At 45.0% G+C, this 26,510-nt stretch overlaps 1 protein-coding gene across 3 annotated transcripts in view; it reads left to right on the top strand.

The window, feature by feature from the left end:
- The window catches only part of NBEAL1 (neurobeachin like 1), a 283,360-nt gene extending 267,594 nt beyond the window's left edge, over positions 1–15,766 (top strand). For all 3 annotated transcript variants that reach the window (XM_075317649.1, XM_075317650.1, XM_075317651.1), the window contains 2 exons: positions 945–1,080; positions 14,125–15,766. In XM_075317649.1, the coding sequence (XP_075173764.1) occupies positions 945–1,080; positions 14,125–14,223 (235 nt within the window). In that variant the 3' untranslated portion in view covers positions 14,224–15,766. The remainder of the gene's footprint in view (positions 1–944; positions 1,081–14,124) is intronic.
- The last annotated feature ends 10,744 nt before the right edge of the window (positions 15,767–26,510 follow it).

Here is a 26,510-nt window from a genome sequence, read left to right on the forward strand (position 1 = left end):
ACCAAAACTGAGGAGCCCGTGGGAGCACGGGGGGTGTATAGGCAGAAGGGGAGGGGCTTAACACTTTTGAGTGTAATACTTTGTGCTGCCTCCGGAGGCATAGCCTATACACCCAATTGTCTGGGTCTCCCAATTAGAGCTAGAAGAAAAGGAATTTACGGTAAGTAAACAAAATTCCCTTCATTTCTGCACATGACCCTCGAACTTAACACTGAACAAGTTGAGACATTTTAAAATGGTCTAGTCGGGGAGGTTGTATTTATTATTTATTATTATAGCACTATTAATGCCCCATAGCGCTTAATGTATAAAAAGGGGTATACATAATAGGGACAAGTACAATAATAATGAACAATCCAAGGCACACACAGGTAGAAGAGGGGAGAGAGGACCCTGCCCGCGAGGGCTCACAATCTACAAGGGATTGGTGAGGATACAGTAGGTGAAGGTATGTGTCTAGACAATTATATTGCGACACACACACACACACACACACACACACACACACACTATAGATGCACAAACACATATGTACATATCTCTCACTCGACACAACTGCTACAGTCTCTGGTGGCAGCTCATACCGGAAGACCTAATCAAATCGAAGTTCACGTTATTGCAGTCAGTTAATATCACAGGCAAGTTCAGCAGTCATCACCCACATAGAACAGTGTCCTGACGTCACACCAACATTTCATCCACTTTGGGACTTTCTCAAGGTGCAAGGCACTATATTTTCCCCTACGCTTTGTGGACACTTTAACTAAACAGCAGTAAATATATGACAAGTAAATCTGTAAACAAATACTGATTCATAAGCTAAGCTCTTTATAAATACTAGAGATTACTTGTTTTCTGGTACTGAATGGATTGACAATGTAATATCATGTAAGTAATAGCTATATAAAAATACCTTGATTATGTTGTGATTATATCATTTGCAGTTTGAGTCTAAGTGTTTCACCACTCAGTATGCGAGTTCCAATTCATTGTGTCTCTGTGACAAAAGAGAATAGTCACATTCTTGTGGGGCTAGAAGATGGCAAACTCATCATTGTTGGCGCTGGCAAGCCAGCAGAGGCAAGTATTGTAATCATAATGTCCCTGATTTTCACTTCTTAAGAAAGTAAACGGCTGGATAAAATCTTTACTCAGATTTAAGCCATTATTCATAATTGTTTAGGAAGCACTCCCATCAAAATTTCTATCCTCTTTATGTATTGCAGTGATCATATTATAGTAATGACCGTAAGTGTTGGCACCCTTGAAATTGTTCCAGAAAATGAAGTGTTTCTCCCAGAAAATTACTGGTTACACATGTTGTTATACACGTTTATTTCCTTTGTGTGTATTGGAATAACACAAAAACAACAGAGGGAAGAAAAGGAAAATTGGACATAGTTTCACACACAACCCCAAAAATGGGCCGGACAAAAGTTTTGGCACCTTTCCAAATTTGTGGGTAAACAACTTTATTTCACGCATCTGATTCTTGTTCAAACTTACCTGTGGCTACTGACTAGATGGTACAGAGTCCCGACTAGACGCCATAGGATGTTCCCCTCAGTCGACCCCATCTGTTGATGTGGCTCGGGAGAGGGTGATTACGTGCACATCTTTTGGTCCTGTCCTTCTCTACAGCGGTTCTGGTAAGAGGTGAGGGATGTGATTGGACTGGTGACTGGTACGAACGTGACACTGGGCCCGGAAACTGTTTCTCTTAGTTATCGTAACTACCGGCTCCTAAGTACAAGCGCTCCTTGCTTAGATTTCTGGTCATGGCTGCCAGGTCTTGCATCCCGCTTAGCTGGAAGTCCACGACCCCCCCCCCACACTGACACAGTGGGTCTCGGATAAATGACCTCATGCATATGGAGGATCTGACATTTTCTATCAATGACCGATAGGACAAGTTCCATAGGACTTGGTTTCCTTGGTTGGAGTACACCTATTCGGCGGATTACGCTAGATTGTTTTCTGTTCCGCAGCAGTCGTGAGGCTCCGGAGAAACACACCCCCCCCTCCCGCCTCTTTTCCCCCCATCTTCCCCTCTCCTCCCTCCCTTCTATCCCCTTTTTTCTTTTTCCCTGCTTTAAACTTTTTTCTGACTTTGCTCTCTTCTCTCTGCTCTGTATTCTATCTTTTTTGTTGGGTTGGTTTATAAAAGGTTTAAACTGGGTGAGACTCGAGCAGTTGCGGGGACGAGAGTTGTGCTAGTGAGCGGATCGATACTATGCATGTCAATGTTAAATGTTAATTTTTTTTATAATAATTCTTGCTGCCCTGTGTGGAGCAGGAGATATCCTGTACTGATTCGAGTTTGTCTTTAAAATAAAGAATTTAAAAAAAAAAAAACTTACCTGTGGCAAGTAACAAGTGTGGGCAATATGAAAATCACACCTGAAACCTGATATAAAGGGGAGAAGTTTACCCAATCTTTGCATTTTATGTCTGTGTGTGCCACACTAAGCATGGAGAATACAAAGATAAGAGAACTGTTTGAGAACTTTAGAATCAAAATTGTTGAAAAATATTAACAATCTCAAGTTACAAGTCCATCTCTAGAGATCTTGATGTTGCTTTGTCCACAGTGTGCAACATAATCAAGAGGTTTACAATCCATGGCACTGTAGCTAATCTCCCTAAATATGGGTGGCAGAGAAAAATTGATGCAAAGTTGCAACACAGAATAATCTGGATGGTAGATAAGCAGCTGCAATCACGCTCCAAAGAAATTCAAGCTGTCCTGCAGACTTGGGGTGCATCAGTGTCAGTACAAACGATCCATCAACATTTGAATTAAATGAACACTATGGCAGGAGCCCCAGGAGAACCCCACTACTGAGACATAGGCATAAAAAAACTAGACTGCAGTTTGCCAAAGTGTAAAGGCCGCTTTACACGCTACGACATCGCTAATGGGATGTCGTTGGGGTCACGGAATTTGTGACGCACATCCGGCCGCATTAGCGATGTCGTTGCATGTGACACCAATGAGCAATTTTGAATCGTCGTAAAAACGTTCAAAATCGCTCATCGGTGACATGGGGGTCCCTTCTCAAATATCGCTCCTGCAGCGTGTACGATGTAGTTCGTCGCTCCTGTGGCAGCACACACCGCTCCGTGTGACGCTGCAGGAACGAGGAACCTCACCTTACCTGCCGCCGCCCGCAATGCGGAAGGAAGGAGGTGGGCGAGATGTTATGTCCCGCTCATCTCCACCCCTCCGCTTTGATTGGGCGGCCGCTTAGTGACGTCGCTGTGACGCTGCACGGACCGCCCCCTTAGAAAGTCACAGCGACGTCGCAGGGCAGGTAAGTAGTGTGACGGGTCCGGGCGATGTTGTGCGCCACGGACAGCGATTTGCCCGTGTCGCACAACCGATGGGGGCGGGTACCCACGCTAGCGATATCGGTACCGATATCGCAGCGTGTAAAGTGGCCCTAAGTTCCAAAGCTAAAATCCTTTTGGGAAAACGTATTGTGGACAGAGGAGACCCAGATAGAGCTTTTTGGTAAAGCATATTATTTTACTTTTTACCAAAAAACAAAATGAAGCCTACAAAGAAAAGAACACAGTACCTACAGTCAAATATGGTGGAAGTTCATAGATATTTTAGTGTTGTTTTGCTGGATCTGGCACTGGGTGCCTTGACTGTGTGAAGGCATCATGAAAACTGAAGATTATCAAAGGATTTTGGGTCACAATGTAGTGCCTAGTGTCAGAAAACTGGGTTTGCATCTTATGTCATGGGTCTTACAGCAGGACAGAGACCCCAAAATTAATTCAAGAAGCCCCCGGAATTGGATGGAAACAAAAGAGCTGGAGAGTTCTGAAGTGGCCAACAATGAGTCTTTATCTAAATACCATTGAACACCAGTGGACAAGTCTTAAAATTGCTGTTGGGAGAAGGCGCCTTCACATATGAGAGACCTGGAGCAGTCTGCAAAAGAAGAATGGTCCAAAATTCCACTTGAAAGGTGTAAGATGCTTGTTGATGGTTATAGGAAGCGATTAATTGCAGTTATGTATTCCTAAGAGTGTGATTCAGTTGAGGGTACCAACAATTTTGTCCAGCCAATTTTGGAGGGTTTTATGTGAAATTATGTCCAATTTGCCTTTCTTCATCGTTCCTTATGGGAGACCCAGACCATGGGTGTATAGCTACTGCCTCCGGAGGACACACAAAGTACTACACTAAAAGTGTAGCTCCTCCCTCCGAGCATATACACTCCCCGGATGACAAATCCAACCAGTTCAATGCTTTGTGTTCAGGAGGTCACACACACACATGCATCCTCTGATTGTTGATTTTTGATTTCAAAGATTTGGAAGAAAAGCGGGTCCAATCTGGACTCCCGGCATGTCCCTTCTCACCCCACTGTGTCGGCGGTGCTGTTAAGGTTGATTTCAGGGCTGGAGCCCTTTTTCATGCCGCGCTCCTTCACCATCCCTCGGGCTCTGGCTTGAAGTGGGAGCCATCACGGTTCTCACTGCTTTGCAGGAGACCGGTCTCCATCCGCAGCCCTGTTCAGGATCCTGACGGACGGAGAGATCACCCCCCAGGGACCTGGCACCTGCGTCTCACAAGCTAAGTACTGAGACGTTATTACCACAGACGGTGGTCTTTCCAGGAGTCCCTTGTACCTTATTTATTGGGGAGAGTGTGTTTTATAACTGTGTTAACATTTCCGGCCGGTTCTCCAGTTTTCTCTGGAGAACCGTGTCGATAGTGCCTGCTCGCTGGCCGCATGTTTAAATCTAGGCCCCGGCTTCGCCTGAGGCCTAGTTTCGATTCTCTTCCCCTGCATGTCAGTCAGTGCAGTGGGACAGTGTGGCTCCGCCCAGCGGCTGGTCAGCACAGGGAAGGGACACTCCTCACTGAGGAAGGATTCCCTCCCACGTACGCCTCATTTGCCCTCCGTCCTGCTCTCACAATAGGCCCCGCCCCCTCTCCTCGTGGAGACGCAGGCTGCGGACGCCATTTTCTCAGCGTTCTCAATGTCTGCATAACACATTGTGACAAATGGGGGCCTGGGCTGGGGGATCTGGAGGGCACAGAGATGTCTCTATGTAAACGGTCTGGCAAGCACAACCTCCGGTTGTGCAGCTGCTTATATACTCTGTTTATATACTCTGCTGAGGGTCATCCTGGACAGAGCCCCCACTTCTGCAGCATGTCTCATATCAGAGCAGTGCTGCAAGGCTGTTCTTATTATGCACTGCATGTAGACTCGTACTGCCTGTACCGAGCACATAACCACATTGTGATGCCTGCTCTAACATAGTGGTGCCTCAGCCTGGAGGCTCATCCCCAGTGGTCCCTCCGGCTGCTCCAGCTCCGGTGGCTGACCCCCGGCTTGGGTAGAATCCCTCTCTCCAGGGGACAGCTGTCCCGGACGCTGCTGAGCATGCATCAGCCCCCTCCTCAGGGCGCTTCTGCTGCTACGGCTCGCTCAGCAAAGCTCACAGAGGATTCTTTATCTGGTCTCAGACCCCGTCCTCCTAAAATGGAGATGCAGGGTCCCCTTTCCCTCCTCGCCCCGCGGCTCTGGTTCACGAGCTGACTCGCAGGACAAGGAGGATGCCTTTACTGGGGGCTCGGACGCTTCTCCATGTACCCCATTGATCTGTCCGGAAGTGACGCAGATGCTAATGATTTGATTGCGTCCATTATATTGTACTGGACCTCAATCCGCCTGTATCAGGGGAGCACCCCTCTCTGGCAGAAAAGCATCAGTATACCTTGCCTAAGAGAACAAGGAGTGTGTTCCTTATCCACTCCAGCTTCAGGTCACTGTGACCAAGCCCAGAGCCTGTCCTGACAGACGCTTTCCAAAGCGTGGTTCTGATGACTGTTTCCCCCTTCCACCAGTGGTGGTCAAGGAGTGGGCTCATTCACCAAGGGTGGACCCTCCGGTGTCTAGACTTCAGCCCGGACAGTTGTATCAGTGGCTGACGGCACCTCTCTAAGGATCCCACTGTCCGCCAGGTTGTCCTTCTGGCCAAATCTATATATGAGGCGGCAGGGGCCTCGTTCTCCCCATCTTTTGCAGCAGTGTGGGCTCTCAAAGCCATCTCTGCTTCTCGGGAGGAGATGCATTCCCTCACCAGGGACTTTATGCCCGAAATGGTTGCCTTAACTTCCAGGCTTCAGTCTTTTCATCCTATGCCATGTCTGCCGTGCTGGAGACTGTCACCGCACTGCGGTGGCCTCGGCTACTTCCCTCGCTATCCGCAGGTTCCTGTGGCTTCGAGAGTGGAAGGCAGATGCTTCTTAAGAAGTTCCTTGCTGGACTCCCTTTTGCCGGGACCAGTCTATTTGGTGAACAACTGGATGAAATTATTCAGGAAGTTTTTGGCAGGAAGAGTACTTCCATGCCACAACCCAGGAAACCTGTCCAGGGCAGGAACCAGTCGAGGTTTCGTTCCTTTCGTTCCTCTAACTGGTCGTCCTCTAAGCCCTCGGCCTCGTCCACTAACTCAGCCAAGGTCCGTAAACCAACTGGCGCATGAAGCCGCGTCCTAAGTCGGCAGGAGCTGCTGCCACAAGGCAGCCTCCTCTTGATTGTCTGGCCGCGCCAGTAACGTCCTTGGTCGGTGGCAGGCTCTCCCTCTTGGGCGACGTGTGGTTTCAACACGTCTTCGATCAGTGGGTGTGGGTTTCCATCTCCCACGGCTACAGAATAGAATTCTATCCAGCCCGCCAAACAGATTTTTTCTGTCAACTCCCCCCTGCTCCAAGGCCGCCGCCTTCTCACAGGCCGTGGCATTCTTGCAGGCCAATGGACTAATTGTACCAGTTCCCGACTGGGAACGGTTCTGAGATTTCTACTCAAATCTCTTCCTAGTTCCCGAAAAGGACGGTGCCTTCCGACCTGGATCTCAAGCTTCTCAACAAGCATGTTCAGGTGCGGCACTTTTGCATGGAATCTCTGCGATCAGTCAATGACCCAAGGAGATTTCTTAGCATCCATCGACATCAGAGATGTCTATCTGCATGTGCCAATCGCAGTTTCACACCAGCGTTGGCTACGTTTTGTAATCGGAGAGGAACATTCCCAATTCGTGGCTCTCCCCTTGGGGTTAGCCACGGCCCCTCGTGATTCACCAAGGTCATGGCAGCAGTGGTTGCGGTTCTGCTCCTCCAGGGGTTGGTAGTGATTCCTTACCTGGACGACCTTCTAGTCAGGGCTTCATCCAGTGCAGACTGTCAGCGGAGTGTCTCGCTCACTCTCAGCGGAGTGTCTCGCTCACTCTCAGCGGAGTGTCTCGCTCACTCTCAGCGGAGTGTCTCGCTCACTCTCAGCGGAGTGTCTCGCTCACTCTCAGCGGAGTGTCTCGCTCACTCTCAGCGGAGTGTCTCGCTCACTCTCAGCGGAGTGTCTCGCTCACTCTCAGCGGAGTGTCTCGCTCACTCTCAGCGGAGTGTCTCGCTCACTCTCAGCGGAGTGTCTCGCTCACTCTCAGCGGAGTGTCTCGCTCACTCTCAGCGGAGTGTCTCGCTCACTCTCAGCGGAGTGTCTCGCTCACTCTCAGCGGAGTGTCTCGCTCACTCTCAGCGGAGTGTCTCGCTCACTCTCAGCGGAGTGTCTCGCTCACTCTCAGCGGAGTGTCTCGCTCACTCTCAGCGGAGTGTCTCGCTCACTCTCAGCGGAGTGTCTCGCTCACTCTCAGCGGAGTGTCTCGCTCACTCTCAGCGGAGTGTCTCGCTCACTCTCAGCGGAGTGTCTCGCTCACTCTCAGCGGAGTGTCTCGCTCACTCTCAGCGGAGTGTCTCGCTCACTCTCAGCGGAGTGTCTCGCTCACTCTCAGCGGAGTGTCTCGCTCACTCTCAGCGGAGTGTCTCGCTCACTCTCAGCGGAGTGTCTCGCTCACTCTCAGCGGAGTGTCTCGCTCACTCTCAGCGGAGTGTCTCGCTCACTCTCAGCGGAGTGTCTCGCTCACTCTCAGCGGAGTGTCTCGCTCACTCTCAGCGGAGTGTCTCGCTCACTCTCAGCGGAGTGTCTCGCTCACTCTCAGCGGAGTGTCTCGCTCACTCTCAGCGGAGTGTCTCGCTCACTCTCAGCGGAGTGTCTCGCTCACTCTCAGCGGAGTGTCTCGCTCACTCTCAGCGGAGTGTCTCGCTCACTCTCAGCGGAGTGTCTCGCTCACTCTCAGCGGAGTGTCTCGCTCACTCTCAGCGGAGTGTCTCGCTCACTCTCAGCGGAGTGTCTCGCTCACTCTCAGCGGAGTGTCTCGCTCACTCTCAGCGGAGTGTCTCGCTCACTCTCAGCGGAGTGTCTCGCTCACTCTCAGCGGAGTGTCTCGCTCACGCTCAGCGGAGTGTCTCGCTCACGCTCAGCGGAGTGTCTCGCTCACGCTCAGCGGAGTGTCTCGCTCACTCTCAGCGGAGTGTCTCGCTCACTCTCAGCGGAGTGTCTCGCTCACTCTCAGCGGAGTGTCTCGCTCACTCTCAGCGGAGTGTCTCGCTCACTCTCAGCGGAGTGTCTCGCTCACTCTCAGCGGAGTGTCTCGCTCACTCTCAGCGGAGTGTCTCGCTCACTCTCAGCGGAGTGTCTCGCTCACTCTCAGCGGAGTGTCTCGCTCACTCTCAGCGGAGTGTCTCGCTCACTCTCAGCGGAGTGTCTCGCTCACTCTCAGCGGAGTGTCTCGCTCACTCTCAGCGGAGTGTCTCGCTCACTCTCGCCACGCCTGCAAGTCCACTCTGACCCCGACCCAGGAACTTACGTACCTAGGGATGCAATTCGAGACTCTGCTGGCACTTGTGAAGCTGTCCTTAGTCAATCAGCAGTCCCTTCATCTGGCGGTTCGCTCTCTGCTGAGGCTCCACCGTCATTCCATCAGGCACCTCATGCAGGTGCTGGGTCAGATGTTGGCGTCAATGGAGGCGGTTCCCTTTGCCAGTTCCATCTGCGTTCCTTGCAGCTGGACATTCTCCGCTGTTGGGACAAGGAACCTCTTCCTTGCACAGGCTGGTGGCTCTGTCGCCACAGACCAGGAGCTCTCTTTAAGTGGTGGCTTCGGCCCCTCTCTCTGTCCCAGGGACGCTCCTTTCTGGCCCCGTCCTGGGTGATTCTCACCACGGATGCTAGTCTATCCGGCTGGGGAGCAGTATTTCTCCACCACCGAGCACAGGGCACTTGGACTCCGTCCGAATCAGCCCTCTCGATCAATGTGCTGGAAATCAGGGCTGTACTCCTAGCTGTCGCAGTTTTTCACCACCTGTCGGCGGTCAAGCACATTCGAGTCCAGTCAGACAACGCGACAGCAGTTGACTACATCAACACCTAAGGCGGGACTTGCAGCCGCCTAGCAATGTTGGAAGTTCAACATATCCTTCAGTGGACGGAGGACTCCGACTCCACCATATCCGCAGTCCACATCCCAGGCGTAGAAGACTGGGTGGCAGATTATCTCAGCCGTCAAACCGTGGACAGCGGCGAGTGGGCCCTGCATCCGGCAGTGTTCCGGTCAATTTAGCAGGCGGGGCACTCCGGAAGTGGATCTAATGGCAACCCGGCACAACAACGAGGTCCCGGTTTACGTGGCTCGCTCCCACGATCCTCAGGCCTTGGCAGCGGATGCGCTGGTTCCAGATTGGTCCCAGTTCCGTCTGGCCTCCGTGTTTCCCCCTCTAGCTCCCTTGCCCAGAGTCCTGCGCAAGATCAGAATGGAGGGCCGTCGGGTCGTACTCATCGCTGGCCCAGGCGAGCTTGGTTCCCAGACCTGCTCCATCTGTCCGTAGAGGTGCTGTGGCATCTCCCGGACCGGCCAGACCTTCTCTCACAAGGTCCGTTTTCCGCCAGAATTCTGCGGCTCTCAGATTGACGGCGTGGCTCTTGAGCCCTGAATCCTTACGGCTTCAGGCATTCCTTCCGAGGTCATCTTTACTATGACTCAGGCTCGGAAGTCTTCCTCGGCCAGGATTTACCACAGGACTTGGAGAATTTTCCTGTCCTGCTGTCGTTCTTCCGGCCATGCTCCTTGGCTGTTTTTCCTTGCCGACCATCCTGTCCTTCTACAGTCCGGCCTGCAGCTAGGACTGTCCCTTAATTCCCTCAAGGGACAGTTTTCGGCTCTGTCAGCGTTGTTCCAGCGGCGTATCGCCCGGCTGGCCCAGATGCGCACCTTCATGCAGGGCGCATCTCACATCATTCTGCCTTACCGGCGGTCTCTGGATCCCTGAGACCTTAATCTGGTCCTCATGGCCTTACAGAAACCCCCCTTTGAGCCTCTTAGGGAGGTTTCGTTGTTTCGTCTTTCACAGAAAGTGGTCTTTCTGGTGGCCATAATTTCTCTCAGGAGAGTCTCTGATTTGACTGTGCTCTCTTCGGAGTCACCCTCTTTTGGTTTTTTTCACCAAGACAAGGTGGTTCTCCGTCCGACTCCGGGCCTTCTCCCTAAGGTGGTGTCTCCTTTCCACCTTAACCAGGACATTTCATTGTCCTCCCTTTGTTCGGCCCCTGTGCATCGCTTTGAGAAAGCGTTGCATGTTTTAGATTTGGTGCGGACGCTCCGGATCTGTGTCACCGCTGTTTTTTTCAGGCGGTGCACCTTTCTTTTTGTGCTGACCACAGGTCAGCGCAAGGGTCTCTCGGCTTCTAAACCGACCATAGCTCGTTGGATTAGGTCGGCCATATCCGATGCCTACCAATGTTCTCAGGTGCCTCCCCCGCCGGGGATTAAGGCGCACTCGACCAGAGCTGTCGGTGCCTCTTGGGCTACGGCTCAGCAGGTCTGTCAGGCTGCCACTTGGTCTAGTCTGCACACCTTTTCGAAGCACTACCAAGTGCATGCTCATGCTTCGGCAGATGCGAGCTTGGGCAGACGCATCCTTCGGACGGCTGTCGCCCATTTGTGAAGTTAGGTTTCGCCTACTTCTCAGTTTCTGTTTATTTCCCACCCATGGACTGCTTTGAGACGTCCCATGGTCTGGGTCTCCCATAAGGAACGATGAAGAAAAAGAGAATTTTGTTTACTTACCGTAAATTCTTTTTCTTATAGTTCCGACATTGGAGACCCAGCACCCTCCCTGTTGCCTGTTGGCAGCTTTCTTGTTCCGTGTGTTTTCACCGGCTGTTGTTGTAGACAGAGGTTCCGGTTATTCCGGGTTTTACTTTATCTCTACTTATGGGTGGATGTCCTCCTTCAGCTTTGGCACTAAACTGGTTGGATTTGTCATCCGGGGAGTGTATATGCTCGGAGGGAGGAGCTACACTTTTAGTGTAGTACTTTGTGTGTTCTCCGGAGGCAGTAGCTATACACCCATGGTCTGGGTCTCCCATGTCGGAACTATAAGAAAAAGAATTTACGGTAAGTAAACAAAATTCTCTTTTTTTTTCTCTGTTTTTATTTTGTTCCAATACACACAAAGGAAATAAATGTGTATAACAAAATATGTGTAATTGCAATAATTTTCTGGGAGAAATACTTCATTTTCTGGAACAATTTCAAGGATGCCAACACTTTCGGCCATGGTTATATCTTTACTTAGAGCTTGTCTGTCCAAAGAAATTGATTCAGATGTCTTGTGGTTTGTTCAGATACAATTTTGCAAACTTTTGCCATGCTGCCATGATCTTTTTAAAAAGAAGTCGTTTTCTTTTTTTTTTTTTTTCTGGCAACCCTTTCAAACCAATCAGTCTTTTGCTAATTGTACTGTCATGCAGATTTTACATGCTAACTGAGGCCTTTAGAGTCTGAGTTGTAGTTCTCGGCTTTTTTTGCACTCTGCAATTTTCCTGAACAGTGCATATTCTTACCGTGGGGTGAACTTTACAGGGTTATTCACTTCTGGATATATTGTCAACTGTATTCAATGCTTTCCCTCCTATGAATAATATTTTTCTATGTAGAATGATGGACTACAGGTGGCCCTTAGAAAAACCACAAAGAACTATATCAAAAAAACACCAAAAAGGAGCCAAGACAAATGATATGTGCACACACAGAATGTGGTGAGCCTTCCTCATAAAGATGGCTGCAGCCGAGGTGCAAGATGCTGATGTCACAGCCACTCAACCTCCACACTAGAGGGGAGGGGCGGCTGCTTAGCATAAGACATGCACACTAATAAGGCTTGCACTGGGAGCCCATCATATATTGAGTGAAATGCACAGTGTCTGAACTGTGACCTATAAATGACGCCAGAAACCCAGGTCAGGCGGGCAAAACAGCACTATATAGGGGCATCTCGCACGGATACACGAGACGCACAGTGTCTGAATAATGGCCTATAAATGACGCACAACACCAGGTCCAGGCGGGTCAGTTAGCACTTTGAGTACATAACACATGACAGGCTCACCATTTAACCACCTGAATTCAAAAGGTCCACACACATCCTGCAAAAATGGATAAAATGTGTCATACCTCAAATAGTGAGATATTAGTTTATATTTTGGCCCAAAATATGTAAGCTCACAATCCGTTCTTCAAGGATTCTCACACTTGCGAGTCCCTACGCTGATGGTGAGCCTGTCATGTGTTATGTACTCATATAGTGCTAACTGACCCACCTGGACCTGGTGTTGTGCGTCATTTATAGGCCATTATTCAGACACTGTGCGTCTCGTGTATCCGTGCGAGATGCACCTATATAGTGCTGTTTTGCCCACCTGACCTGTGTTTCTGGCGTCATTTATAGGTCACAGTTCAGACACTGTGCATTTCACTCATTATATGATGGGCTCCCAGTGCAAGCCTTATTAGTGTGCATGTCTTATGCTAAGCAGCCGCCCCTCCCCTCTAGTGTGGAGGTTGAGTGGCTGTGACATCAGCATCTTGCACCTCGGCTGCAGCCATCTTTATGAGGAAGGCTCACCACATTCTGTGTGTGCACATATCATTTGTCTTGGCTCCTTTTTGGTGTTTTTTTACTGGTGGCCCTTCCCAGATTAAGAAACTTTTGCTTCCCCAAGATCATTGCTAGTGTCTTTCCTCCTTGACATTGTTGCCACATGCCTGATTGCTTTCCAGATCAGCAAACAGATAAAACTTCTGCTTTTATAGATGTGGCCACTTTTGCTGATGAACAGTTTATCAAGGGCATTTAATTAGCAGCACACTTCTTATGATTTTAATCCTCTTAAATCAGTAAAGGTACCGTCACACTAAGCAACATCGCTAGCAACATCGCTGCTGATGCACAACTTGCTAGCGATGTTGCTTAGTGTGACATCCAGCAACAACCTGGCCCCTGCTGTGAGGTCGCTGGTTGTTGCTGAATGTCCTGGACCATTTTTTAGTTGTTGCTCCCCCGCTGTGAAGCACACATCGCTGTGTGTGACAGCGACAGAGCAACAACTAAATGTGCAGGCAGGAGGAGCCGGCTTCTGCGGACGCTGGTAACCACGGTAAACAGCGGGTAACCAAGAAGCCCTTACCTTGGTTACCCGATATTTACCTTCGTTACCAGCCTCCTCCGCTCTCAGCTGCCAGTGCCGGCTCCTGCTCTGTGCACATGTAGCTGCAGTACACATCGGGTAATTAACCCGATGTGTACTGTGGCTAGGAGAGCAGGGAGCCAGCGCTAAGCGGTGTGCGCTGGTAACCAAGGTAAATATCGGGTTGGTTACCCGATATTTACCTTAGTTACCAAGCACAGCATGCTTCCACGTGTAGCGACGCTCCAGCGATCCCTGCCAGGTCAGGTTGCTGGTGGGATCGCTGGAGCGTCGCTTAATGTGACATCTCACCAGCGACATCCTACCAACTTACCAGCGATCCCTATCAGGTTGTATCGTTGTTGGGATCGCTGGTAAGTTGTTTAGTGTGACTGGGCCTTTAGAGTGTACTTAATTTTCCACACACTACTTTACTAGGGTAATTTGCATATGTCAGACTCTTAACCTCAGCTATATAATACAGAGGACTTCTAATTGGTTCAGCCCACATGCCATTAGTCACATAATAGCGGCAAGTAATGTGACAGACAAGTTGTCAATCAAAAATAGATTTTGGATCTCCGTGTTTTTAACAATACAGCAGGGATATTAATATTGTGTTGCTCGAGTGTTTTAGGATATATGCTTCTTTCCCAGCTATGATTATCTATTCCATACTATCTTGATGGTCTCGGTCTTTTCTGTTATCATTAACTAGTGGATTTTGTTTTGTTAGGCAAAATCGGGACAAATTTCCAGGAAGCTTTTTGGATCAAGCAGAAGACTCAGTCAAATTTCATCTGGAGAGACTGAATATAACACACAATCTTCCTAATGGAAGAGCATTGTTGTGTGAGAGACTGCTCAGAAAGAAAAGCACATAGTCTAAAGCATTGTCTTGATGTTACAAGGATGACTTTCCATGAAGGCTACACATTACAGTTGTGGCGGATCTGACAGATATATCGTACACACAAGTGCATTTTTCTTTCCTCATATTGCTGCTCAAATGTTTTGCTGCTGGGTGTTTGCTCCCGTGTAGCAGCAGAACAGTTATTTATGTGTAAATTCTAGATATTGTCCTCTTTACCTACTTCCCTTCTCCTTTTGATTGCACTATTTTATGGGGGGAGGTTGTTTGTTTATTTGTTTGATTTTATGTTAACAGTTGCAATTAATCAGCATTTGTATCCTACTGGGGCTTCCTAGCACTACTACAGAATATCACTACATTCCTCCTGGTAAACAAAGCAACAAACTCTAAACTTTTAAGACTCTCACGGTGTGGTTTATGCATGGTGTGAATTATCAAGCTAAGTTTTAGCCTTATGTAACTGGATAGTAAAGTGACAAATGAAGCTTTTTATATCAAATGCCGCTAATTATTTGTATTGAAGGAATGTTATGATTATGGAGTTCTCCCTGTTGTATTAATGACACTATATAATGTTGGTTTCATTCCAGTATTGTAGTAATAATTTACAATTTGTGCCCATTAAGTAACTGCATTCTTCTGCTTAGCAACAACCATTTCTCCTTTACAAAAAAAATCTGTGTACATCTCGTACTGCTTGAGAATAGATGTATAGTAACATACTGTATCTGTACTATGTTACATTGCATCAGACTCAATGAAGAATCTAACACACATTTTTTGTTTTGAAGGATTCCTCCTCCGAAAAAAAAGATGGTCACTGGTTGTCTTGCTGTTTTGACCCCAAGTGATCACAAGTCTTCATTTCCGCTGATGCACTTCCATAGGAAAATTAAATATTACACAGTTTCCATTAAAATCTTTGCACTCTCCATGTATTGCAATGGACATGATGAGTCCACCAATGTAAGAAATGCTCCTTGTAGCCCCTCTCCATTTATTCCCGGCATTTACAAATGCTATTATGGTTGACCAAACAAATGTTATCAGGCTTTATTAGTTTTACAGCATAGTTATCACTTAAAGGAGTTGTCTCGTGAAGAGAAGGTTAGGTGATAATTTATACATTGTGACGATCTGAGTGCTGATCGCCAAACGGGGATCTTTTTTTTTTATTCATTCCTGTTTGATTAGATGTGCAGTTCGCATGCTCGACTGCTGCTCCATTCATTTTCTATGTGGCTGTTGGAAAAAGCTGAGCTCTGCAGTATTTTACAGAATGAATCGACCTGTGGTCAGCCATGTACATTTCTGATCCATTCGAACAGGGATAAAAGTGCCCAATTTTACATATTATTGGAGGTCCCAGCACTCAGAGCACCACAATCTATATAAGTTGTCACTTCTATGAATATGTGATAACGTTTCTTCACTCTGTTAGTAAAAAAAAAAGTTTGTTTAAAAGAACGGAGTCCTCAGTGGTTGATACCTTTTAATGGCTAACTGAAAAGATGGTAATAATAGCAAGCTTTCGAGACTCTCAGGTCTCTTCATCAGGCTCAGTATACTGCTTGCTATTATTACCATCTTTTCAGTTAGCCATTAAAAGGTATCAACCACTGAGGACTCCGTTCTTTTAAACAAACTATTTTTTATCTCTACTGGCTAACATGGTACAAAGATATATTTTACCTGTATCACTGTTAGTGGGAGTTGTACAAAGCTGGAACAACCCACTGATTTCTTTGTTGGTAAGAAACGTCTAACTTTGGCATTAAAATAAGTAATGTATCTTAGCCATGAGGAAATGGTATATGCACCAAATATGAGCTGTGCTGTTTTATGTGTAGCACCGAACAAATATACAGTTTAAAATGGTCTATCATACATACACACACAGTTGAAACCAGACGTTTACATACACTATCTAAAAGGACACATCTGCATGTTTTTCTCACTGACATGAAATCAGAATAAACCTTTCCCGTTTTAGGTTAATTAGGAACCAAAATGATTTATATTTGGCAAATGCCAGAATAATTAGAGAAGGTAAAAATAGTTTGATGCTGTTCCTTTTTGGCTTCTGTCCTGATGAAGAAGGGCAGATGCCTTTGAAACGCGTTGACCTGTGAAAATAAAGAAAAGGAATTCATGATACACCTTGGATTTTGTGGTTTTTAGCGCAGCATTTAACCCGATTTCTTTAAACTATTTTTACCTTCACTGCACCATCGGGGCTGCGGCAGACCACCTCTGCATTCATTGATTTCATGCCTATAAGGAGTTGTGCCTGTCACAACTCCAGCAGGTGAGTACTTGACCTATTCCCTACACTCAATTTATATCGGATAAAACCCTATGTGCGCTTCCTTTCCACAGTGGTGGTGTTAGAATAATTAGAGAGAGAATGTTTTAAGGCATTTTTATTACTTTCTGCAAAGTCAAAAGTTTATATACAGTACATTTCCTTAGTATTTGGTACCATTGCCCTTAAACTGTATGACTTGGATCAAACGTTTTGGATATCCTTCCACAAGCTTCTCAGAATAGTTGGTACGAATTTGGGACCATTCCTCCTGACAGAACCAGTGTAACTGAGCCATGTTTGTAGGTCGCCTTGCTCACACCTGCCTTTTCAGCCTTGCCCATACATTTTCAAAAGGATTGAGATCAGGGCTTTGTGATAGCCGCTCTAAAACATTGACTTTGATATCCTTAAACTACTTTGTAACTGGTTTGGCAGTATGCTTCGGGTCATTATCCATTTGGAAGACCCATTTAAGTTCCTGGCTGATGTCTTGAGATGCTGCTTCAGTATTGCCACATAATCTTCTTTGCTCATGATGCCATCTATTTTTATTTTTTTTTTTTTAAGTGCACCAGTCCCTCCTGCAGCAAAACAACCCCACAACATGATGCTGCCACCTCATTTTTCACAGTTGGGATGGTTTTCTTAGGCTTTAAAGCTTCTCCCTTTTTCCTCCAAATGTAACGATGGGCATTATGTCCGAACAGTTAAATTTTAGTTTCCTCAGACCACAGGACAGGTCTCCAAAAATGAAGGTCTTTGTTCCTGTGTGCATTTGCGAACATTAATCTGGCTTTTTTATGTTTCTTTTGGAGTAATGGCGTCTTCCTGGCAGAGTGGCCTTTCAGCCCATGTTGATACAGCCCTTGTTTCACTGTGGATAATGACAAAATCTTGCCAGCTTTCACCAGCCTCTTCACAAGGTCTTTTGCTTTTGTTCTTGGGTTGATATGCAAATGTCTGACCAAAGCACGTTCATCTCTGGTACACAGAACTCCTATCCTAAAGGCCCAGTCACACACGACGACTTACCAGCGATCACGAAAACGATGTGTCCTGATAGAGATTGCAGGTATGTCGCTGGGAGGTCGCAGGTGAGATGTCACACAGTCAGATCTTACCAGCGATGCAGGAACAATACAGGTCGCAGTAGCGACCTGTATAATGATCTCAGCAGTCACTGGGACTCTGTCACACAGTGTCAAACACAGCGATGGGTCCTGCCCAGCAGGACATCGCCTATGAAGAAAATGGCCTGGACCATTCTGCAACGACTAGAGATCTCACAGCAGGGGCCTGATCGCTGGTAGGTGTCACACATAACAAGATCGGAAACCGTGACTCAGCAGCGATCTCGATAACTATCTCAATATGTGTGACGGTACGATGGCTGGATATTCCCATCTTGTTTGTACTTGTGTATAATTGTTTGTACAGAAGAACAAGGCACCTTCAGGTATCTGGAAATTGCACCCAAGGATAAACCAGACTTGTGCAAGTACATAATTTTCTTCCTGAGGTCTTAGCTGATTTTTTTGACTTACCCATGATGCTAAACAAAGAAGCAGTGTGTTTCAGGTGTGCATTAAAATACATGCACAGGTATTCTCTAATTAACTCAGATGTTGCCAATAAACCTATCAGAAGCTTCCAAAGACATGACCTAATCATATGGGCTGTCCCGTATTGTTTAAAGGCAAAGTACGCTTAGTGTATGTAAATTTTTGACTTTGCAGAAAGTAATAAAAATGCCTTGAAACATTCTCTCTCTCATATTATTCTGGCACTTGGCAAATATAAATAATTTTGGTTCCTAATTGACCTAAAAGGGGAAAAGTTTATTCTGTTTCCATGTTAGATAGTGAGAAAAACATGCAGATGTGTCTTTTTAGATAGTGTATGAAAACTTCTGGTTTCAACTGTGTATATATACAGTGTATGACTATTGTTATTTCTGCAGCTGATACATATAGTAGATTTCTGCAAATCTCATTCAAATTATTTGGATGGATTTCTGCGTGTAAACTTCCCTAGTTTATTAATGTTGATTATTCTATAATAGTAATTTATATTTATAATTTGCTACATTATTCTATAATTATTCTAATAATCCACATGAATTCTGTTATATTGCTTTAATTTCACATGCAGACTCATTCTTTTCAATGCACAAATTTTACTTACCTTAATGACCAAACTAGACCTACATTTAAAAAAAAAAAAGATTTATATTTTTTTTAATTACAGTTCTAGTAAATCAGAGTGATTTAAGGACTGTATCAGTTTTTTGTCATTTTTAAACATATCCATTTTTTTTTTGCCAAAGTAAAAATGAAGAGTGAAAAGTGTCAGCCGCCACGTGGACACGGCACAGCTCCACAAACTAATATTCTTTGTACTCAATCACATTTCATTCAGTGTTATTCTGCTTTAATTTTTTTTAGAAGTTCTACCAGTGAGAATATTAAGGGTGTACATGTTATGTGACTCAGTGTCAGTGGCTTCAGCAAATCTGTGTGCTGGAGCATAATGTAACATTGATATATATATAGGACATTTACTTGTGAATGTGCTGCATGTATGAGTACGGTATTCATGATCATTTCTTTACTTTCTTATGTAACTTATTGAAAGGTTATAATATACAGACTATACCACAGAGCACATGTTAAAATGTGTAAATAACGTGCTTTCTTGGCATAATTTTGGGAGTGGCCTTTCTGGCTAGCACATGCAAGATCCATTTGGACTATTAGGACAGTTGCACAAATGTCTGTAAGGATTAAGCCACATGGGAAAATACTCTTCAGATAATGTTCTTCAGTTTCTTTTATTATCTAGGGTTTTATATTTTGTATTGATTTGCTGCTGTAAAAATTAATATTCCAAAAATATTTTATTAAATGAGGTTACTTAGAATATGTCGACGACACTAAACGCTTCAATCGTGTGATATGTAACGCCCGTGTCCACCAAATAGTTTGCTCAATGTGTCTTGTCTTTTGAAACTAATCTACTGATAATTTCTAATATATTATGAGTACTACATTGCTAACTCTGTAAATATGAATCCACAATAATTTAAGATGTGTTTGCAATCCTTCATTTAATAAGTAGGCAATGTATTTCTTACATATAATGTTATTTTATTAATGAAAAACACATATATGGCATCACCTTGCATAGAACTAAACTCATCAAACATTTGTCTTCCCGGGATTTTTCCCCTCGTTCCGTTGATTTTCAGGCTTGATCCACTTTAAGGTTGCATTCATACAGCCGTATTTTTTGTCAGTCTGCTGTCCATGTGCCCAACAAATAGGCACGTAAAATATAAATAAAAATCGCAGCAGGCACTAGTCTGGTCTGATTTTTGGACAAAGACTTGTGTTTGTCAATTGTAGGCGGCTCCTGCTCTTGTTCACTGTGTGGACGAGCATGCATATCAGAAAGCAAAGCTAGTCATTAGAGATGAGCAGATTGCTTTATGAAACCCCGTTCCATGGTCCATGTCAGTGCTCTCTGGCCATGGACAGGAGCTGCTTGAATTTCTTCACCTTTAGGGTTCCTCGGTGCGGCCTGATGGGACATCATCTGTGCGGTGTACAGGTGATGAAGGTCCAGAACAGCAAATCATAAGACAAGCCTGGAATCCTGGAAGTTCAGTGAGCTTCTGTCCATGGCAAGAAAGACCCAACTTAGACCATAGACTGAAGTTGCGTGAAGTGATCCGCTCATCTCTACTAGTTATATTCGCAGTCGACTGGCCTGAGTTTGAGCGGCTGTCAGGTCCCGGTCTAAAATGGATTTTTATTTAATACTCTGGTTTAATACTTTGTACTCAACTTGTTTGTTGTGTTGGGTTTTGAGTGGAGTCTGTCATGCTTTCTTTTACTAGTGCCTCCTTATATTACTGGCCACAATGTGGAGTCAGATCATAGGCCTTATAGTTTTTATTTATAATAAATGAGCTACAACTGTATGTGATTTTTACTTTAGTAAGTGGTGTTTGTGACTGGAGTAAAGGAAATCTGAGCTTGTGAGCAGTGATCTCCTTTAAATTTATGAATTAAACTCTAATATTCCAACTTTTCTTTACATAAATATTTCTCAGGTTTTTGTGCTGACAAGTCTTTTTGATGTTTTTACATCTGCCTTTCTAAATAATAATTTTTCTTACTGCATTTTTGTGCAATGTTTTTTACGTTATGTACCATAAGTCGTCTTCAATGAAATGAGTTTTTATGACCTGAAATTGGGTGGCAGGATACTGATAATGTGCAAATCAACAAACTACATGTGTTAATGGAGTTGAAAGAATGGTGTGTATATTGGCTCTATTTTATGTACAGGGTGGCTGTGGATGTTTTTTAAATGTTTTGCACTTTTTTTTTTTTTTGAGACTTCAGATTTGTAAACTGTAACAATTTAATATTTTGTACAGAATATATTTGACTATTGTAAATACAGTAACTTGGGAGCAGACAGAATAAAACTTTGAATAACGATTGCAATTTCTGGCTCATTGTGTGATGTGATTATTTTATTATTCCTTGTTTAATTGAAGGGGTTTTCTTGGAATCAACATATAAACTGGTATGAAATAGAAAAATAAGACCCTAATTGCCATTAATGAAAACTTCTTCTGTACCCGCACTCCCATAAATACGCTATAACCACTGTACTGCCACGGTCAGAGTGAATGAATTGTCTTGCACTCTATAACGCTCTAGAGCTACTGTAAATTTGGTAATGTGACCACTAGACTGTGTTGCCTGTAAGGACACATCAAAACCATATTCTCGCAAATAACATTGGTGACACAGCACCATGGCTATAGGTCTTGCTACTTGTAGGCTGGCACTGGGTTGAAAAAAAAAGTGTTTGCTATCACTGGTGGGCTATATTCTCTCTGCAGGAATTGAACGTTCAGTTATAGCCTAGTTTCCTTAACAGACAGACATTACTCGTATTAGGTTTGTTGCATTTTTTATTTTTCTTTAAAAAGAACTTGTCAGCAGGATTTTGCTACCTAAACTGCAGACAGGGTCATAGTTTTCTTGTAATCACAGATTTGTGCATTGGAGTGGTAACTGCCTCAGGTGTTTTTATAATTCCTCCAGGTTTAAATTTTGTGCCTGCTCCATCCAAGCCATGCGCTGCACAGATTAGATCTCTGCTCCGTGACGAGCTGAGAACTCAATCTGTGTATGCACCACCACCTGCACCATTTTAATGAAGACCATTGGCAGGTCAAACTACATAAGAATCGCCCCTGGTTTGGATGATGCAGGTGCAAAATTTGAACGAAGAAGACGATAAAGACACCACACGTCCTAATACCCAAGAATATACATGTCATTCTTCTACTAGACGCACGCTGTCCCGACTGGATTATATTTTTGGGTCGAGCAATATCGCAACCTGGGTGGATGACATGGTACACGGGGTCAGGGGCATATCAGATCACAGCCCAGTGATTCTTACTATAAAGACTAACCAAGGTGTTTGTAAACCCTTTTGGAGGTTAAACCCCTTTTGGCTGAAACTAATAGATCAAAGTGATAGAACTCTGACCCAAATAGAGGATTTCCTGGAAGCCCACCCTAAACCCTGAAATATTAACTTGGTGTGGGACACTCTTAAAGCGGACCTTAGAGGGTGTTTGTCTTCAACCATAACATATCTTAAAAGAGTGACTAAAACTGAGGATGATATCGTAGAGGGCAGACTTAGGGACTCAGAGGCAATATATATATTGGCCCCAACCGATGGAAATAGGGCGGCCTGGATGCAATCATATAGGTTTTATATGCAGCACTCTGAGACCAAGTCCAAACGCAAATTGTTCTTTACCCGACAATCATATTTTGAGCTTGAAAATCAATCCAGTTATTGGCATATAGGGTTAGGCAACACAACACTTCAAATACAATATTGGGTATACGGAGGATGGATGGCTCAATAGCTACATCCCCTTAAGATATTTTAGAGTGCTTTTGTGAATACTATAAAACCCTATACACTTCTAGAAATTCTCATGGAGTTCAAAAATGCGTGAAATATATTTGTCGGATTTGGAGTTTCCCACTTTGAGTGGATCACAACAGGAGTCTCTGGAGGTGGACATCACACTGGATGAAGTGATTACTGCTATCTCTGATATGGCTAGGGGGAAATCTCCGGGTCCAGATGGCCTTCCCATAAAACTCATTAGTAAATATTGTGACGTATTGGCCCCGATTCTTTTAGAGGTTTTCTCACATTTTTCAGCCGGCGACTCTCTACCTGCCTCCTTGTATGAAGCACATATAGTCGTGCTGAGGAAGGAGGGTAAAGACCCACTAGACTGCGGTTCATACCGTCCTATATCCCTAGTTAACGTGGATTACAAGATCTTTACCAAATACTGGCGTCCAGGCTTAATTCAGTCATATTGAGTATAGTTCACCCAGACCAAACCGGATTTATGCCTGGGAAAAACACCTCTATAAGTATAAGACGGGTCCAGTCCATAGTGCAATATAGCACACTGGTCCAGGAGAACGAGTGGGCCTTGGCCTCGCTGGACGCGGCCAAGGCATTTGACTCTGTAGAATGGCCATTTTTATTTGCCCGCCTCCAGAGATTCGCCCTTGGGTCTAAATTCAGTAATTGGATTCATATGTTGTATAGGTCCCCGACAGCCAGGATACTAGTCAATGGTGCTATGTCTACACCCTTCTCATTGAATCGGGGCACAAGACAGGGATGCCCTCTGTCTCCAGCATTGTTTGCACTAGTTATTGAAGCTTTGGCAATTAGAATCCGCTCTCATCCACAGATCACTGGAATCACTATAGCCGACCGCACAGATCAATTAGGATTGTATGCGGATGACATGGTTGTCTTCTTAGATCGAGTGCAAGAGACTCTACCGGTGGTTATAGACACTATATATCAATTTGAGGAGTTTTCGGGACTACGCATCAACTGGGATAAGTCGGCTTTGATGCCATTAATGCATGGGTCTGGAATTTCAATGGAGGGTAGGTCACCTCTGCAAGTGGTAACTAGCTTTAAATACCTGGGAATACACATACAGAAAGACCATACACTAGACCTGCAGACGAGTATAACACCACTTCTGGAGCACGTTAAACTTAAATATAACTTGTGGAGCAAGCTACCCCTGTCAGTGGTTGGCAGAATAAATTTAATCAAAATGATATTGCTTCCAAAGCTTAGTTAGTCACTACAACATAGTGCAGTATCAGTACCCAAATCCTTCTGCTCAATGTTGAACTCGCTTACTACCTCTTTCATATGGGGGAAATCCAGGCCCAAACTTCGGTTATCCATTTTACAGAGATCCAAAAGACTGGGAGGGATGGCTTTACTGGAGTTCTTCCTCTACTACCTCGCGGGACAGCTTAGGGCACTAGAGACTTGGATGCCTGGATGTCAGCTGCCAAACTCTGAGAGTCACTTGGCACACGCGGCTGGGACTGATTGTTTAGTGGGTTTTCTGGAATCAGATGGACTGAGAACACCACGGCAATTACCCCTCCTCGGGTTGGCAAGATTAGTCTTGCGACAAGCCAAGAGGGTGGTACACTTCGAAGGGGTGGTGGCGGAACTCCCATTATGGGGGAATAGCCACTTCCACACTCTGAGAGATCACCCCTCAGCGCAATTCTGGGCCACTCACAGCGTCCGTGCATTAGGTGATCGTTTTGTCCCAGGAACCACAACCTTCAAGTCCTTTGAACAAGTCCAGATTGAATATAATGTTCCAAGATCACAGTTTTTTTTAGATACCTGCAGATTCGCACAGCGATTCAATCCCACAAACAGAAAATTTGAGTGAGGAAATTGATATCCCTTCCTATGATAGGTATTCTAAAATCACTAGGACCTCGAGGCCTAATCTCAGCTATACAGTCATATGAAAAAGTTTGGGCACCCCTATTAATGTTAACCTTTTTTCTTTATAACAATTTGGGTTTTTGCAGCAGCTATTTTAGTTTCATATATCTAATAACTGATGGACTCAGTAATATTTCTAGATTGAAATGAGGTTTATTGTACTAACAGAAAATGTGCAATCCGCATTTAAACAAAATTTGACCGGTACAAAAGTATGGGCTCCCTTATCAATTTCTTGATTTGAACACTCCTAACTACTTTTTACTGACTTACTAAAGCACTAAATTGGTTTTGTAAGCTCACTGAACTTTGAACTTCATAGCCAGGTGTATCCAATCATGAGAAAAGGTATTTAAGGTGGCCACTTGCAAGTTGTTTTCCTATTTGAATCTCCTATGAAGTGTGGCATCATGGGCTCCTCAAAACAACTCTCAAATGATCTGAAAACAAAGATTATTCAACATAGTTGTTCAGGGGAAGGATACAAAAAGTTGTCTCAGAGATTTAAACTGTCAGTTTCCACTGTGAGGAACATAGTAAGGAAATGGAAGAACACAGGTACAGTTCTTGTTACGCTCAGAAGTGGCAGGCCAAGAAAAATATCAGAAAAGGCAGAGAAGAAGAATGGTGAGAACAATCAAGGACAATCCACAGACCACCTCCAAAGACCTGCAGCATCATCTTGCTGCAGATGGTGTCAATGTGCATCGGTCAACAATACAGCGCACTTTGCACAAGGAGAAGGTGTATGGGAGAGTGATGCGAAAGAAGCCGTTTCTGCAAGCACGCCACAAACAGAGTCACCTGAGTATGCAAAAGCACATTTGGACAAGCCAGTTAAATTTTGGAAGAAGGTCCTGTGGGCTGATGAAACAAAGATTGAGTTGTTTGGTCATACAAAAAGGCGTTATCCATGGAGGGAAAAAAAACACGCCATTCCAAGAAAAGCACTTGGTGGAGTTTCCATCATGCTTTGGGGCTGTGTGGCCAATGCCGGCACCGGGAATCTTGTTAAAGTTGACGGAGCATGGATTCAACTCAGTATCAGCAGATTCTTGACAATAATGTGCAAGAATCAGTGACGAAGTTGAAGTTACGCAGGGGGATGGATATTTTAGCAAGACAATGATCCAAAACACCACTCGAAATCTACTCAGGCATTCATGCAGAGGAACAATTACAATGTTCTGGAATGGCCATCCCAGTCCCTAGACCTGAATATCATTGAACATCTGTGGGATGATTTGAAGCGTGCTGTCCATACTCGGTGACCATCAAACTTAACTGAACTGGAATTGTTTTGTAAACAGGAATGGTCAAATATACCTTCATCCAGGAACTCATTAAAAGCTACAGGAAGCGACTAGAGACTGTGATTATTTCAAAAGGAGGATCTACAAAATATTAATGTCACTTTTATGTTGAGGTGCCCATACTTTTGCACAGGTAAAATTTTGTTTAAATGCGGATTGCACATTTTCTGTTAGTACAATAAACCTCATTTCAATCCAGAAATATTACTGAGTCCATCAGTTATTAGATATATGAAACTGAAATAGCTGTTGCAAAAACCCAAATTGTTATAAAGAAAAAAGGTTAACATTAATAGGGGTGCCCAAACTTTTTCACATGACAGTATATACTTACCTGTTGTCGGTGGGGGTGGAGTCGGAGCCCTTGCCAGCCCAGGATAGATGTCAATCTCTAATTCCCGCTCTACAGGGAGAGGAATGGGAAGAAATATTGGAATCTCCAACTGCGGTATCCCCTTCGGTTAATAATAAGTTGATTCAATGCTACATTGTCCACCAGGCATACCTTACTCCAACTCGATTATTTAGTATTGGCCGTTTTCGTACATCGGAGTGCCTGAGGTGTCATCTCTCAGGGGCAAATTTCATACATATGTATGAAATTTGCCCCTGAGAGATGACACCTCAGGCACTCCGGATTTGGAGCTGTCCCAATATATCTTCGTACTGGCGGGGAGTGACATCTCTGCTGACATCGATTGTGTCGATTCCTGTTTTGT

Source organism: Anomaloglossus baeobatrachus, chromosome 7 (assembly GCF_048569485.1).
Source record: "Anomaloglossus baeobatrachus isolate aAnoBae1 chromosome 7, aAnoBae1.hap1, whole genome shotgun sequence".
Taxonomy (NCBI): Eukaryota; Metazoa; Chordata; class Amphibia; order Anura; family Aromobatidae; genus Anomaloglossus; species Anomaloglossus baeobatrachus.